We start from the raw sequence: 17,470 nt of genomic DNA, 5'->3' as shown, positions 1-17,470 counted from the left end.
TAACATTTACTTACTTACATTAACTATTTAATAACAAATAATTCAGACCACTGCAGAGAATGAGTAATATGTATGCAAAAACGAACAAATGTATATCCAAAGATTGTTTTATTTCTCAAAATAATACTGTTGAGCCGGAAGCTCTGTTTTTTTTGGTTCTGAAAGTCATTTTTTCAAATCGTGTAAATCCGTTAAGATTTTTTTTTTGGGGGGGTGTAGGGGTGGCTGTCTCTCTCTCATAGGGCCAATGATTTTCTGTGATCGCGGAAAACAGATGGAAATTACGGAATTTTTATAGTGAAACATTGCTCGCGTGTCAAAGTGTAACTGCCGCAGAAGGCTTCTGCGTAACTGCCGCTAACGCCCAAGCAGACATGCCTTTCCGGTCAAGGCAGCTTTGTCGGTGATTGTGATTGGCTTGTGGCACACCTAGCCAGCCAATGAGCTGCTTGTTTACAGATTCACTCCCCGCGTCGCAACCAGAATGGCGACCGCTTAAAAGAAACGAATGCTCTGGTGGCCAAGGACGCCATATGGTTGCCAGTGGCGAGTGTGGACGTTGCGTGACTCGCAGAAGATTGTCGCAGGTCGGCGAAAAAACGACTTACTAATAGATATAAAAAATAAAAGTAATTTAAGTAAGTTTAAAATGTAATTTAAATAAAAAGTAAAGTATTCATAAATTGAAGTTTGGAAGCACCTCTGTTTTGAGGCTGAGGAGAAGTTTGAAAGGGTGTACCGTGATTCTGCCTTCTTGTATCTCGACATGGATCGTGGCTCTGCATATCGCGATTTCAATACGCATATTGTTACAGCCCTACAATACTGTCATCATAACTGCTGTTACATTATGAAATTTGTAATTTGTGCTTTCTTTTCTGTTTTTTCTTGCAGCTTACATCATGCGCTGTAGTACCCTGGATGGATGGACACCTGTGGAGAAAAGTAAGGTCAAAAAAGCCTTCATAAACAAATGCCGCATCAGGGCCACAACACTGTAAAGTATTGGATGTGGCACACTGAGACATTTGTTGAAATGACCATGTTCAAAAAAAGCCCCTGTATACAAATGCTGCATGAGGGCCTTAAGACTCTAAAGTTGTTAAATGTTGTGCAATGTGCACTGTTGTAAAGTTGTGCTGATACTGCTTAAAACACTGGAGACCTTGTTACTGTTTTAAAAACATAGGTTTACTGAAAAGGGACACATTTATTGTTCAGGTTTTATAATGACAATGTGAGAATAGCATTTGCTGTCTTTTAATGTTAACTTTATTGTAAACATTGTTATTGTTAACATTATTACAGCTACTTGAAATACTCAAAATACTCCGTCATTGTACTTAACAATTGAGTCCTGCTGTTTTGAATTTGAATAAAGATTCAGATCATTTTATTCATTCAGCTCATTTGCTTCATTCAGCTCATTTGCTATAGAATTATAAAGCCTGATGGTTTTATATATATATATATATATATATATATATATATATATATATATGAGGTGTGCGTGTGTGCGCGCCATATTGCTCCATAGTAGCTCCAGTATTGCTCATTTTCTTCTCCAAGAAGAAATAAAGGAGCCATTAAAAACACTGAATTGAGATTAGCAAGGTATCTCCCTTAAGTCTCAAGTATGACTCCCTCTAATTACTCTGTCTCACCTATTGCTCCTAGTGAATTTTAGGAGAAACATATGAGAAACATTTTAGACAAAATAGAAACTAAAATGAGGCTGAGATGAGAATCTGAAATTTGTCTCCTGAGCTATAGAAGAGCAAGCTTTGAGCAGTAAAATTTTCCTCTGGGAAGACTCTGGTTCACCTGTCCAGGCGCGGATGAAGCGATCTGTCAAAGCTGAATGAGTGACTTTAGTTTAGGCAAAGATTCTAGCCCTCTGCTATAAAGTTGTTCCTCAGTTCCACCAATCAAAATACTGGAAAGGCTCTCGCCAGAGGTGTTCTAGAACATCTCTGCAGCCAACCTGAGCCTGTCTTAAAGTGATCTACAAAACAATACGTGAGGTGCCTGCTGAAATCCACAGAAATAGTTCACAGAAAATGTTCTTTGCGATGTAGCCTGCACACTGTTGTAAGAACAAAATTCAAATTAGATGGGGCACTTTTCTGGGTAATCATCAATTGTCTAATGTTCTTCATCTTCTACCAGTTACTGATGGTGGAATCTCTTTGGTGGAGCCTTCTGCCATAACAGACCTCCATGATGTTGTAAGTACTCTTAATAGTCCACAAATTTTTCATAATGGGTTAGAGTATAACACAAAAATTGTTTCATTCCAGGAGGAGGATGAAGACACTTTATCAGCTGCCACAGAGAGGGAAGATGCAGAGAGGCCTATTGATGTTTACACCTTTATAAAAAAGCATCTCACAGTTGATGATCGTGTCGTACCACAATACAACTTGCAGATTCTTTTTCTCTCACAAAGCAATGCCGGAAATTACAATGAGGGAGCGGGACCATCCACCTCCACAGCACAGCTCACCTCAATAAGATGTTCAGCATTGACCCACAACTTACAATCACACTAAATAGACATGATGCTGTGAAATTCAATATCATTTTCTGTGTTCCTATAGCTCCCTGTCAAACAACTGTACAAAGTGTAGCTTAAGAAACAAATCGACAAATCAGATTTAGAAACGGAGCACATGAGGCTGCAAATAAAGAAGACAAAAATGGAAATACAACTGCTGGAGCATCAGTTAAAGGCGGGTGAGGTGCCCACAGGTTGATGAGATGATTGTACTTATTTGAACAACATAAAAAATATTAACTACTGTACTACTTTTGCACTTGCAGGAAATAAAGAAGACTTCATAAAAATAGGCATATTGTCTTTATTTGTCGGGAGGTGGGGAGTGAGTCAGAAGTGATTGTAGCAGACGGTGTCTCTAACTGCTCTACCATCTTGTCCGTCAGCAGCGGGGGTCAGGATTGTCAGCATAAGTCAGTTGAAGAGTAGGACACTGCTCATTTCTAATTGTGGCTATATTGTGGAGAACCACACATGCCACAATTATATTGCATGCCCTTTCTGGGGTGACCCTGAGCCTGCGAAGGCACTGGAATCGGGCCTTGAGCATCCCAGTGGTCATCTCAACTCTGGCCCGTGTCCTGCTGTGGGCCAGGCTGAGGGTCAGAGTAAGGGGTCATCAAATAGGGCTGGCATGGGTACCCTCGGTCACTAAGCAGGTAACTGTCGAACTCTCTTATGATATTACAAGGATACAGTTTAAATTTTCAGTTGTAATAGGAGGAAACAAAATATTGATCATAAAAGGATAGAGCTATACACAGCATATAAACTCACCACAGGCAAACTTAGCACTGAGTGTACACTCATGAAAAATCGGCGAGTCATGCACAGACCCAGGCCACTTCGCTTCCGCATTAGTGATGAGGTGGACTGCATCACAAATGAGCTTCACAGTGGACAACAGTAATTAGCTGCAGTATCTGTATTGTGAAGTATCTTTCATTTGGAATGCTAAAGGCTGTATTTAGGAAACCTGCACATTAATGCTGTGAAAAGATCTATTCACATAATCTCCTTTATTCGCTGAAGGAGCTGTGATGGGGATGTGCGTGCAGTCTATGCATCCAATCACACCTGGAAACCCTAAAATATATCAAATTGATTAGTGCTTCAAGTCTCCAAGCTTCATACTTCATTAATTATTGCTAGACTGATACCTGCTATTCTGTGAAATTCCTGTTTGAGGAGTCTGGTGGGTCTGTGTCCTGGAAACACTACAAACATGTATATTAGACGTTTCAGTGCCAGAGTAACATTTCTCACAGCCCGACAGACGGTTGCCTTCGACACATGCTCCGCATCACCCATGTTATAAAAAAAACTGCCATTGGCAAAAAAAAGTGAAGTGCAATACAAAGAATTTGCTCTTAACTGAGCGCACGTCCATGATGTGTCATGCGAGCAATGTGAGGGCTGAGAATATTGTTCAGATAAATTATTGATGGTGCAGAAAAACAGAAACACTCAAACAAATACTCATCAGGGAATGATAAAACATCCAATCGAGGTCTAATAATCCTCTCCGGATGGAGATTTCTGCGGCGTATTTGCGCTTCGATATCAGTTGGCTCTTCCACAAAAGGACACGCCGTGTCTGCACTGCTTTCAGTCTGCAGGCTTCTGATAAAGAGGAGGAGAAACTCAGGGTTAGTTGAAGAAAACCTGCCAGCGAGCAGGTTAGGGTCATGGAGTATGTTGCCATGGTAACTGACTCAGAGTCAAGCTGAACTGGCTTTGTGAAACCAAAACCCCAGAGTTTCCTTCAGCTCTGAGTGAACTAACTCTGGGTTTTCACTCAACCTGCTTTAAGGGCAACATCAACCTTTTTTTATATATATAATCTCAAACCTGATTGGTTGAAATTAATTTATGGGAATACAAACTGTCCCAGGTCTCCCCTGTTCCAAGTCTCCCCGCTCTCTCTTGTGTTAAAATTTCGCGCTTCCTGGTTGATGACGTAAGCTGTTAGAGACAGCCAATAAGCGAACGCTAGGGTGTGTCACGTGCTCATCCAGGAAGTAAAACAGGGAAGTGGTGGCTCTGTGCTGTAAACAGAACGGGTCCGCTCAGTCAGCAGGGCTGTGTGTGTGTGTGTGAGAGAGAGAGAGACAGACCCCCACACTGAGTCACTGGCGGAGTCGCGATGAACTCACACGTTGGCTTGTTTCTTTTGTCATGTATTCGCTTCTGTGTGACAGAGGTGTACATTCTGGACGACAGGTTCGGGTTGGGGAGACGGTTTGATGGCATCGGAGGATTAAGCGGAGGAGGGGTAAGTGAGAGAGGGGTGAGGAGGAGGGGAGCAGGGGTAAGTGAGAGAGGGGTAAGTGAGAGAGGGGTAAGTGGGGGGAGGAGGAGGGGTAAGTGAGAGAGGGGTGAGGAGGAGGGGAGCAGGGGTAAGTGAGAGAGGGGTAAGTGGGGGGAGGAGGAGGAGGGGTAAGTGGGAGAAGGAGGGGTAAGTGGAGGAGGAGGGGTAAGTGGAGGAGGGAGGAGGGGTAAGTGGGAGGAGGAGGGGAGGAGGGGTAAGTGAGAGAGGGGTAAGTGGGGGGAGGAGGAGGGGTAAGTGGGAGATGGGTAAGTGGGAGGAGGAGGGGAGGAGTAAGTGGGAGGAGGAGGGGTAAGTGGGAGGAGGAGGAGGGGTAAGTGGGAGGAGGGGGAGGGGTAAGTGGGAGGAGGGGGAGGGGAGGAGGGGTAAGTGTGGGAGGGGGGGGGAGGGGTAAGTGAGAGAGGGGTGGGAGGAGGAGGGGGGAGGGGTAAGTGGGAGGAGGAGGGGAGGAGGGGTAAGTGGAAGTGGGGTGAGGAGGAGAGGTAAGTGAGAGAGGGGTAAGTGGGAGGGGGAGGGGTAAGTGGGAGGGGAGGGGAGGAGGGGTGAGGAGGAGGAGGGGTAAGTGAGAGAGGGGTAAGTGCAGGAGGGGGGAGGGGTAAGTGGGAGGAGGAGGGGAGGAGGGTAAGTGGGGGAGGGTGAGGAGGGTAAGTGGGGGGAGGAGGGAGGAGGGGTAAGTGGGAGGGGGGAGGAGGGGGAGGGGTAAGTGAGAGAGGGGTAAGTGCGGGAGGGGGGAGGGGTAAGTGGGAGGAGGAGGGGAGGAGGGTAAGTGGGGGGAGGGGAGGGGTGAGGAGAGAGGTAAGTGAGAGAGGGGTAAGTGGGAGGGGAGGGGTAAGTGGGAGGGGTAAGTGGGAGGGGGGAGGAGGGGTAAGTGGGAGGGGAGGGGAGGAGGGGTGAGGAGGAGGAGGGGTAAGTGAGAGAGGGGTAAGTGCAGGAGGGGGGAGGGGTAAGTGGGAGGAGGAGGGGAGGAGGGTAAGTGGGGGGAGGAGGAGGGGTAAGTGGGAGGAGGAGGGGAGGAGGGTAAGTGGGAGGGGGAGGAGGGGGAGGGGTAAGTGAGAGAGGGGTAAGTGCGGGAGGGGGGGAGGGGTAAGTGGGAGGAGGAGGGGAGGAGGGGTAAGTGGGGGAGGGGGGGGTGGGAGGAGAGGTAAGTGAGAGAGGGGTAAGTGGGAGGGGGAGGAGGGGTGAGGAGGAGGAGGGGTAGTGAGTGAGGGTAAGTGCAGGAGGGGGGAGGGGTAAGTGGGAGGAGGGGGAGGAGGGGTAAGTGGGAGGAGGAGGGGAGGAGGGGTATGTGGAGGAGGTGGGGTAGTGGAGGGGGGAGGGTAAGTGAGAGAGGGGTAAGTGCAGGAGGGGGGAGGGGTAAGTGGGAGGAGGAGGGGAGGAGGGTATGTGGGAGGGGTAAGTGGGAGGAGGGGTGTGGAGGAGGAGGGGTAAGTGAGAGAGGGGTAGTGCAGGAGGGGGGAGGGGTAAGTGGGAGGAGGAGGAGGGGTAGTGGGGGGAGGAGGTGGGGTAGTGGGGGGTGGAGGAGGGGTAAGTGGGAGGAGGAGGGGGTGAGGGGTAGTGGGAGGGGGGAGGAGGGGGTGGGGTAAGTGAGAGAGGGGTAAGTGCAGGAGGGGGGAGGGGTAAGTGGGAGGAGGAGGGGAGGAGGGGTAAGTGGGGGGGAGGGGAGGGGTGAGGAGGAGAGGTAAGTGAGTGAGGGGTAAGTGGAGGGGGAGGAGGGGGAGGGGTGGGAGGAGGAGGGGTAAGTGAGAGAGGGGTAAGTGCAGGAGGGGGAGGGGTAAGTGGGGGAGGAGGGGTGGAGGGGTAGTGGGAGGAGGAGGGGTAGTGGGGAGGGGGGGAGGGGTAAGTGAGGAGGGGTAGTGAGGAGGGGGGAGGGGTAGTGGGAGGAGGAGGGGAGGAGGGGTAAGTGGGAGGAGGAGGGGAGGTGGGGTAGTGGGGGGTAAGTGGGGAGGGGGGGAGGGGTGAGGTGGGGAGGGGTAGTGAGGAGGGGTAGTGAGGAGGGGGGTGGGTAGTGGGAGGAGGGGGGAGGTGGGGTAAGTGGGAGGAGGAGGGGAGGAGGGGTAAGTGGGAGGAGGGGGGAGGGGTAAGTGAGAGAGGGGTAAGCGCAGGAGGGGAGAGGGGGTAAGTGCAGGAGGGGGGAGGGGTAGTGGGAGGGGGGAGGAGGGGGAGGGTAAGTGAGAGAGGGGTAAGTGCAGGAGGGGGGAGGGGTAAGTGGAGGAGGAGGGGAGGAGGGGTAAGTGGGGGAGGAGGAGGGGTAAGTGGAGGGGGGAGGAGGGGAGGGGTAAGTGAGAGAGGGGTAAGTGCAGGAGGGGGGAGGGGTAAGTGGGAGGAGGAGGGGAGGGGGGTAAGTGGGAGGAGGAGGGAGGAGGGTAAGTGGGGGAGGGTGAGGAGGAGAGGTAAGTGAGAGAGGGGTAAGTGAGGAGGGGGGAGGGGTGAGGAGGAGAGGGTAAGTGAGAGAGGGGTAAGTGCAGGAGGGGGGAGGGTAAGTGGGAGGAGGAGGGGTAAGTGGGAGGGGGGAGGAGGGGAGGGGTAGTGTGAGGGGGTAAGTGCAGGAGGGGGGAGGGGTAGTGGGTGGAGGGGGGGAGGGTAGTGGGGGGGGGGGGGGTGGGGGGGTAGTGGGGGGTAAGTGGGAGGGGGAGGGGTAAGTGGGAGGGGGGGAGGGGAGGGGTGAGGAGGGGGGTAAGTGAGAGAGGGGTAAGTGCAGGAGGGGGGGGGGGTAAGTGGGGGGGGGGGTGAGGGGGAGGGGTGAGGAGGAGGAGGAGGGAGGAGGGGTGAGGAGGAGGAGGGGTAAGTGGGTGAAGGAGGGGTAGTGGAGGAGGGGGAGGGGTAAGTGGAGGAGGGGGGAGGGGTAGTGGGAGGAGGAGGGGGGAGGAGGGGTAGTGGGAGGAGGGGGGGGGGTTGGGGTAAGTGGGAGGGGGTAGTGGGAGGAGGAGGGGTGAGGGGTGGAGGAGGGGTAGTGATTAGGGGGGGTAGTGGGAGGGGGGAGGAGGGGAGGGGTGAGGAGGAGGAGGGGTAAGTGAGAGAGGGGTAAGTGAGAGGGGGGTGGGGTAGTGGGGGGGTGGGGGTAAGTGGGTGAGGGAGGGGGGTGAGGAGGAGGGGTGGTAGTGGGGAGGTGGGTAGTGGGGGAGGGGGGTGGGGTAGTAGTGGTGGAGGGGGAGGGGTAAGTGGGTGGAGGAGGGGGGTGGAGGGGTAGTGGGAGAGGGGTAGGTGGGAGGGGTGGGGGGTGTGGGGTGGAGGGGTGGGGTAGGTGGAGGGTAGTGGGAGGAGGAGGAGGGGGGGGTGAGGGGGAGGAGGGTGGAGAGGGAGAGGAGGGGGGGTGAGGGGAGGAGGGGTAAGTGGGGTGAGGGGTGAGGAGGAGAGGTTAAGTGAGAGAGGGGTAAGTGCAGGAGGGGGGAGGGGTGAGGAGGAGGAGGGGTAAGTGAGAGAGGGGTAAGTGCAGGAGGGGGGAGGGGGTAAGTGGGAGGAGGAGGGGTAAGTGGGAGGGGGGAGGAGGGGGAGGGGTAAGTGAGAGAGGGGTAAGTGCAGGAGGGGGGAGGGGTAAGTGGGTGGAGGAGGGGGAGGAGGGGTAAGTAGGGGGAGGGGGAGGGGTGAGGAGGAGAGGTAAGTGAGAGAGGGGTAAGTGGGAGGGGGAGGGGTAGTGGAGGGGGGAGGAGGGGGAGGGGTGAGGAGGGGGGTAAGTGAGTGTGGGGTAAGTGCAGGAGGGGGGTGGGGTAAGTGGGGGGGGAGGGGTGAGGGGGAGGGGTGAGGAGGAGGAGGTGGGAGGAGGGGTGAGGAGGAGGAGGGGTAGTGGGAGAAGGAGGGGTAAGTGGAGGAGGGGGGAGGGGTAAGTGGAGGAGGGGGGAGGGGTAAGTGGGAGGAGGAGGGGGGAGGAGGGGTTAGTGGGAGAGGGGTAAGTGGGAGGAGGAGGGGGTGAGGGAGGAGGAGGGGTAAGTGAGAGGGGAGGGGTAAGTGGGAGGGGTAAGTGGGAGGGGGGAGGAGGGGGAGGGGTGAGGAGGAGGAGGGGTAAGTGAGAGAGGGGTTAGTGCAGGAGGGGGGAGGGGTAAGTGGGGGGGAGGGGTAAGTGGGAGGAGGGAGGAGGGGTGAGGAGGAGGAGGGGTAAGTGGGAGAAGGAGGGGTAAGTGGAGGAGGGGGGAGGGGTAAGTGGAGGAGGGGGGGAGGGGTAAGTGGAGGAGGGGGGAGGGGTAAGTGGAGGAGGGGGAGGGGTAAGTGGGAGGAGGAGGGGGGAGGAGGGGTAAGTGGGAGAGGGGTAAGTGGGAGGAGGAGGGGTGAGGGGAGGAGGAGGGGTAAGTGAGAGAGGGGTAAGTGGGAGGAGGAGGAGGGGGGGTGAGGGGAGGAGGGGTGAGTGGGAGGAGGAGGAGGGGGGGGTGAGGGGAGGGGGGGTGAGTGGGAGGAGGATGGGTAGCTTACCTGGGCACATTTACCTGTTTCCTGATGGACCTTTGCTTTCTGCATGACTTAATATCAGTGACAATGAAAATACTTTTATTTTGTTCTTAGGCTACTTCGAGACTTCTGATCAACTATAAAGAACCTTATCGGAGTCAAATACTGGATTTTTTGTTTAAGGTAAATTGCAACACTTCTAATTAGAGAGCGGTGACTACAATTATCAACACCCTAACGATCTTTTGGCCGTTGCAAAAGTAGAAAAGACTTTTTCAATATGTAAATTGTGCATGAATAATTACTCAAACTTCCACTGGAAAAAAATGAGTTGATTCCCGATTACTTAATGTATCAGATCACGTGACCCCGTTTGTCCACAGTTATCGACACCCAGATGATTTATTCATTTAAAAAAATCAGTATGTGGTATTAACAAAACAGCTTTTATTTAAAATTGGTTTTATATTGACATATTTAGTACAAAATATCTTTTATATTAATATATGGATGTTGGCGCTTTATGTAAATGTCTAGCACCTTCCTTGCTGCCTCTCTTACTAGTACAGCGGTAGTATTCCAATCTTCTGGCAGACTTCCATGACCACTCAATGCTCGTCTCATTTCTTCCCTAAACTCCTTCTGATGTTCAACCTCTTTTAGTTTCCACCACTTAATCTTCGGCTCCACTATTTCACACTTCCCTTCCTCTTTTCACGCTTCCTCGAAGTATGTATTGACTCTTGCCAAATTCATCCTCTTTGAAAAATCAACCACCATTTGCCCTTCCACATCTCTCTCTCTTACACCATATCTGCCCATCACGTCCTCATCTCCTCTATTTCCCTCGCCAACATGTCCACTGAAATCTGCTCCTATCAGCACGCGCTCCTCCCTCGGTATACTTTCTACCACTTCATCCATCTTTTCCCAGAAAGACTCTTTCTCTTCATTCTCACATCCAACCTGTGGGGTGTACGCACACACAACATTGATGACCACTCCTTGAATCTCCAACTTCATGCCTATCACTCTATCTGACACCCTCTTCACATCAATCACACCAACTCTCCCCTCCAAACAATACCAACACCATTTCTCTTTCCATCAGACCTGCTAACTCTCTCGCTCTGCCAGTCAATGTTCCCACATTCAGTGTTCCTACCCTCAATTCTAAGCTCCTTCCCTTCCATCTTTCACGCTCTCTCCTAACACACCTCCCCCCTCTCTTTTTCCTTCTCTGTTTTGGTGCAACAGTAGCACACTTTCCACCGGCACCCTGTTGACCAACAGTACCAGAGGCGGTCGTTGTTAACCCGGGCCCCGACCGATCCGGTATGGTATTTCTCTTTTCATTCCACATGTTAGATTTGGCACAGTTTTATGCCGGATGCCCTTCCTGACGCAACCCTCTCCAATTTCTCCGGGCTTGGGACCGTCACCAAGAGTACGCTTATGCACCCCCAGTTGAAAAACTGTCCATGACAACTGCAGTCCTAAAGTTAGCAAGTCAACTGTAGTCCTCAGCCATAAAAGCATTACTGTAAGAGTCCAGAGCGTCCTCCAGGTGTGACTTTTAACTGTCCAAATGTCAACGGGGAATCGACATTGTAACCACATGAACATCCAGGTCAAAGGTTGTATGTCATTCGTCGAACCAAAATATAAAATGTCTACTGATATTGTAATATATGGTAGATATTTACAATAAACTGAAAAAATAAATATATATTCAGAATGGAATAGAAAAATCTGAATATTTCAAGCATGTAATTTTTTTTTTAATATGCTCAGAATTTAATTCTAGTCTAATTCTGTTTATGCAATAGGATTCCAAATACTCTATAAACATTCCATTCTGTTATGAATCAGAAAAATAATTATAAATCTTATGTATTTTTTTTAAAGTACTTCATCGACTTCAACAATGTTACACAAAGATCGATCCATAACAGTTGTAAATGTCCCTTAATTCCACAGCGTGTCGATAATGGTGGACACCGGTGAAAGTGATCACTATTATCGACACCTCACGTGATTCTCAAATGTGCGTTTAGATACAAAATGGTGGCTGTCAGATGAAAGAATAAGAAACAAAGTAGGTTTCGATGAGGAGATCAAGAAATATCGGTGAATTTGATCAGTAAAAACTTGTCCATGATCTTTCCACCATGCTTACCTGCGATGATAACATCCGGGTTTTCCTCAGATTACTAATCGTGCTAAGAATAATTCCATCTCAGGTAATGAGCTGCATCATCAGAGGACAAGATCAAAGGGTGAAGGGCAAGGGGGGGTGTCTTCTGGTTGATTAATTAACCAATAATAACTGTTGAAACTGAAACTCACCTTTGTAAAATTGTTTATCAGTAAATCTGAAAAGGTGTCGATAATTATGGACTGTTGATAATTGTAGCCGCTGCTCTACATCTCATTTTACTCAGTTTTTTTTTTTCACAATATGTTTGTCATTTTCTTTATAGAGACTAAACTTTTCTTCCAACATATAAGGACTCGGACTTGCCCGAATTTTCGACTGGCTTACTCCAGTCCTTGTCAAGGAATGACCCTCTGCTTCTGGCATGTGACTTTATGTGATCGGAGCAGAGGATCAAAGGTCATTAATAACCGGAACCTTCCCCAGTCGTTGTTTAGAGTCGGTTGAAGGGCTCTGATGTAGATGGCTTCTTTTACTCCTTTAGCAAAGAAATCCGGTTCACTGTCTCGTATTTCCACTGTGTCAAGCATGACTGTATGTCCCGGTGATTCTAAATGGATGTGTTGTGATGCCTCTGACGTTGTCGAGCTGGGTCGTTTGTGTTCTGAGAACCTGGTTTTCAATGAGAGTTCTGTTTCTCCTATGTAACTTTCTCTACACTGGCCTTTGGAAGTTTTTCCCTGGCAAGGAATCCGGTATACAATCCCGCACTTTTCCTCCTTGGGGGTTCTATCCTTGGGGGCAACAAGAAGACTCCTCAGGGTGGAGGTGGGTTTTATGCAAGTTTTTATCCCATGGGATCTGAAGATCCTCTGGAGCGCTTCAGATTGTCCTCTGATGTAGGGAAGGATGATGAGGCCTCTGTTGTTCTGTCCTGGGTCTTTTTGTCGGTGTTGTTCCCTGGGTTGACGGGGTTTGCCTTGTTAGGCGCCCACTGGGGATACCCGCACTTCTTGAGCGCCTGAATGATGTTCTTTTTCTTCCTGTATGTCCTCTGGGTCTGTAATGATGGTGTTAACCCTGTGCAAGAGTGTCTGGATTACTCCTAATGTGTGTTCCAGGTGATGGTTAGAATTGTAGTTCAAGTACTGGTCCGTGTGTGTTGGTTTCCTGTAGATTTTCACCTGCAATGAGCCGTCTGCCTGTATGACTGTGTCTAGAAATGCTAGAGAACTGTTTTGTTGTTCCTCGTATGTGAATTTGATGTCAGGGTCAATAGAGTTCAGATGTTCCATGAGTTCTTGAGCGTGCGCCTTCTTGAGTTTGGTGCGAGTGTCATCCACGTACCTATAGAGGATGTGCAGACCCGTCCGTGTTTACTCCGCCATATTGGACAGCTTCAGGATTGTTTACCTTGCGCGAGCGTAATGGATCCAGGGAGTAATCCCCAAGAAAATTTGGAAAATACCCCATCTACATCATGTGATAACTTGTCTAAGTTTGTTCAGCATCTTGAAGGTGACGTGAGGCAGCGTTACGTGGAAAAGTGTTCCAGGTTGGGGATTGCAGATCCGTACAACTTGCTGCAATCCTTGTTCAGGGAAATTCGGAGCTGCGGTGCCGGCAATTTGCCCGATCTGGCCTACCACGACATTTACAATTTTCTCGTTAATCGTGAATCGTGTTACACTGGCAAAGCCCTCAAAGCTTACAAGAGCCTGGAAGCTTATAAATATTTTGTTGTGGGATGGGTATCCCAACTATACCTCTGGAAGGTTCCGAAGAAGAATGTCTACTTGATAACCTCACGGGTAAGTGGCATTAAGACGTTTATCATAAAGAGACTATGCAGGACGTTTTATCGTAAGAATGTTCGAAATCTAAACTCAGTTCCGGATAATGACAGGGTTGTAAATATGTATGTTTTTGTCTGAAAAAAAAAATCACAAATCACCGCTATCTTTATCTGTGCAGAATTATTATTCAGTATCAGATATAAATGTATTAGAAGATTACACCTACCTGATATGAAGTGTTCACTACAAATTCGGCTGGTAGAACTGGGGTTCCAGTTTTCTCTTCGCACAGCGGACACCCGTTTTGCGCGTCTCTCCTCGTCTGCGGGGAATCTATAAAACGACAGGCCCTCCTTTTGGCCCTGTCTATTGGTACAACCAAATGCTGAACAAGATATAACCATTCTCGAAAGATCTACTCCCACACACTTGATAATTAGAACGGGTTCGTCTAAGTTCTATGTGCGGCCATGCCGTCCAAGATGGCAGATTAACAAATATCACGTGACCTCGTGACGTCATGTGCACGCGCTCTATACCACCATCGGGTTGGGTGGGGGGCAGTGCTGATTGCCAGGTGTTCCAGATGTTACATACTATGGGCGAAACGGGGGAGCCCATTAGCTGCGCCATGAATCTGTTGGTAGAAGATTCCATCAAACACAAAATGGGTGCAATAAAGGTAAACCTCCAAGTAGATCTATGATCTGTGAGGGGGTTGGAGTGATGAATCTGTTGGTAGAAGATTCCATCAAACACAAAATGGGTGCAATAAAGGTAAACCTCCAAGTAGATCTATGATCTGTGAGGGGGTTGGAGTGGAGCGTTGTGGAAGTGTGTTGTCTTCTTGTAGTCTACATAAAATGACCAAGTGCCTTATCGACAGGGACCGATGTAAATAACGTGGTCACGTCAAAACGCAGAATTTCGTTCTCTTCCACTCTGTTCTTGATGAGGTTCACAAAATGTTGGGAATTCTTAATATGGTGTGTGGACATCCCTACTAAGGGGAACAAAATTTCAGCTAAAAATTTGGCACAACGATAGGTGATGGAATCAATACTACTTACGATTGGTCTCAGAGATGCGTTAGGCTTGTGAACCTTGGGTAGGCTGTAGAACTTGGGTGGTGTTTCAGTGGTAGGGTACAGTATTGTAGAGTCGAGACGAGTTCTTTCTTGTACTTCTGAGTAGGGTCCCTTTTTCCCATCTTGTGATAAGTGGAATCGTCACTGAGAAGATCTTCACACTTTTGTTTGTAGTCTGTTTTATTTAGCACGACAGTTAGCCATCCTTTGTCCTCAGGGAGTGTCGCGATGTTGTCTTGCCTGAGGATCTTTAGCGCTTCCCTCTCCTCCTTTTGATAGGTTGGATTCAGTCTCCTGGCTGCAGGAAGTTTTGACATATCAACGCCATTGTTCAGAGCTTTCTTGCCGTCTTGGTCACCTGACCCCCCTCATTTTACTCAATTAATTCTTTCATGCTTAGTGTCAACATGAATAGTCAAGTTTTTTTTTTTTAAGAAATTTGAAAATATGAGCTGTGGTTCATGTCCAAATTATTTGAGATCATCACTGTAGGTTAATATAAAATATTTTATCCTGGTTTCTGTTGCTCTCTAGACGAGTTAAACTTCTCAGTGCAGCATGTCACTGGTGTTTCTTAACAAACTTTCGACACAAAATCTCTCAATAAAGACTCCAGTGCATGCCTAAACCTTTGTTGTTATTGAATTATAGATATAATTTTATCTGTAATTTTTTTTCACTCTACCTTTATATTTTGCATTCCATATGCACTTTATATTTCATTTTATATATATATATATACAGTGATTCATTTTGCTCCTAATGACTGAGTCAAACTGACTCACCACATATTAAATCAGTGAGTCAAAAATTTCCAAAGTGAGTCAAAATTACAATAATTACACACTTTGAAAACAAAAAACACAATAGTTATCACTGTTCACACTTAAATCATTTAATTCCAACATGTGAACAATTGTGTGAGCTATTCATCTAAGCAAACAATAACAATTTTCAGAATAAAAAAAAGAAAAAAGTATGGAATTAAACAGAATAGTTATTATGGCTAGCCCTGTGATGACCTGGCGACTTGTCCAGGGTGTACCCCGCCTTTCGCCCGTAGTCAGCTGGGATAGGCTCCAGCTCGCCTGCGACCCTGTAGAACAGGATAAAGCGGCTACAGATGATGAGATGAGTTATTATGGCTGTTTTGACTAGAATTCAAATAAAACAAAAAAAAACTGTCAATATCTTTGGCACTTGACTTTTGTGACATCAGACAAGATTAACTTTTTCACAATTAATAATGACATTTATCATGTTTATGGTTTAGCTACTGTAACATTTCTTCACTGAGAAAATTCTTCTTTGCTTGTTTTTTTTCAAGTGATCCAGACTCATCTCAATCATGACTGACTTAGTAAGGATGCTTGTTTTTATGTTCATCAAGTGATGTTGCTTTTCAATGGTTAGTCTGTTTCTGCATTTCGCTTGTCGTTATCAGTGCACAGGTGACAGTACATATATCCCCCCATCTCATCACTTTCATACCTGAGCCACGTGTAGGTTGCCATCCATTTCCTGTTGAATTTACGTTTTATTTTCAACTTTGTTACCCCAGGTTTCCCAGCATCACTTTGAGTCTCACTCTCTGTTTCAGTCTTGTCCGCTGTATCATCGTCAATCGTACTCGAGTCTGTGCTTGACGTACTTGCTCCCGGACCCCACAAAGAAATCAATTTGCTGTGCACTTTCATGCGTTTATTTGGCATGATTTTCACATTAAATGCGTTTTCAAATGTACTGCAGTAGCGTTGTTAATGTAAACACTCCTTATCGTTGACCGATGCTACTTCCGCCTAGTGTTTCTGTTAACTCGATCTCGATTGGTCAGTCTTTTTATATCATCCAGTGAAAAATTTTCTACTATTAATTCATATTTCCTAAATTTCTAAACCTTTTTACTGAATACCATAGCAAAACTTTAACTGAATTTCCCATTTGATAGGCGCTATTCATATGTTTGGTAAGTAGAAACAAATTTAGATCGATCTTTTATTACCGCAGAGAAATGCTTTGGCAAACATAAATTTTATCGATTAGTACGAGAGAGCTATTTTCACTTGCTTCAAATGGAGGCTGGAAAGGATTTGCATATGCCGAAGCTTTCCAGCCAATGAAATTGCCGACACGTTGCTGACGGAATTAAACGAAGCTAAATATAGGCCCGCCAAGTAAAAAAGACTATAGTAGTCGATAAATGAAGCATTATAACAACAGTTCAGTCATGTTGAACGAGAAAAATATAGCGTCGTTAGGACCTTGCCACTCGGAACAACCTCGAGCTACATCCCTTTGCTCTATATCCTGAATGAAGAGAAGTAACTCAAGGATGTTCCGAGTGCGACCTTGCGTCAAAAATACGCACCACAAGCAAAACATCTGCGTCATTTATTTTAAAATTGCGTAAAATACGCATGACGCAGGGCAAAATGAATCACTGTGTATGTATGTGTGTGTGTGTGTGTGTGTGTGTGTATATATATATATATATATATATATATATATATATATATATATATATATATATATCTATCTATCTATCTCGGGTGGGCAGAAAAAAGTGATACCCCTGTTTAATCAAGAATAACTCAAAAACTAGGCTATGCATACAAACTAAATTTGGTACATGTCATGAGCAGCTAGTTTTAGTCAAGTGGTGAAATTTTCAGCCAAAAATATTCATTAACGCAGGAATAATGAGGAAATACAAAATTCAGGTAAAAAAAATGCAATGCCAGACGTTCTTATTGTGTCATCTAGTGCATCTACCAGTGCGTCTGCTGCCTGATGACATAACGTCTGCACGTGGCAGTCCCTATAACCTAAACATTCTGAACAGCCTGGTTTTGGAGCATTTGATTTTGTAAAGCCCTTGAGAGAAGTCATGGTTTTGAGTGAAGAAGATAAAGCTGTTGTTAAGGCCTGTGTGGAAGAGAAAGGCTGGGGTGCTAAGCGGCTAATAAAGGAGTTCCCTAGGAAACAGTGGAGCACTGCTACTCTTAACAGGTGGATTAAAAGAATTAAAGAAACTGGTTCCACAGATAGGAAGCCAGGCAGTGGACGACCTCGAACAGCTACAACTGATGATAGCAAGGCCCGAGTTGAGGAGCTCATCGCATCCCAGGAGGACCAGCCAGGGTCACATAAATCTCAAAGACAAAT

General features: G+C 47.4%; 2 protein-coding genes across 3 annotated transcripts in view; both read left to right on the top strand.

Moving 5' to 3' along the window:
* The window catches only part of LOC132883036 (uncharacterized), a 9,571-nt gene extending 8,334 nt beyond the window's left edge, over window positions 1-1,237 (top strand). For both annotated transcript variants that reach the window (XM_060916161.1, XM_060916160.1), the window contains one exon: window positions 895-1,237. In XM_060916161.1, coding sequence (XP_060772144.1) covers window positions 895-1,001 — 107 coding nt within the window. In that variant the 3' untranslated portion in view covers window positions 1,002-1,237. The remainder of the gene's footprint in view (window positions 1-894) is intronic.
* Window positions 1,238-4,583: 3,346 nt separating this feature from the next.
* galca (galactosylceramidase a) overlaps window positions 4,584-17,470 on the top strand; it is a 39,477-nt gene continuing 26,590 nt past the window's right edge. The window contains exons 1-2 of the mRNA XM_060917984.1: window positions 4,584-4,832; window positions 9,378-9,446. Coding sequence (XP_060773967.1) covers window positions 4,704-4,832; window positions 9,378-9,446 — 198 coding nt within the window. The 5' untranslated portion in view covers window positions 4,584-4,703. The remainder of the gene's footprint in view (window positions 4,833-9,377; window positions 9,447-17,470) is intronic.

The sequence above is a fragment of the Neoarius graeffei genome, chromosome 3, assembly GCF_027579695.1.
Source record: "Neoarius graeffei isolate fNeoGra1 chromosome 3, fNeoGra1.pri, whole genome shotgun sequence".
Taxonomy (NCBI): Eukaryota; Metazoa; Chordata; class Actinopteri; order Siluriformes; family Ariidae; genus Neoarius; species Neoarius graeffei.
This window is presented reverse-complemented; position numbering and strand designations above follow the sequence as displayed.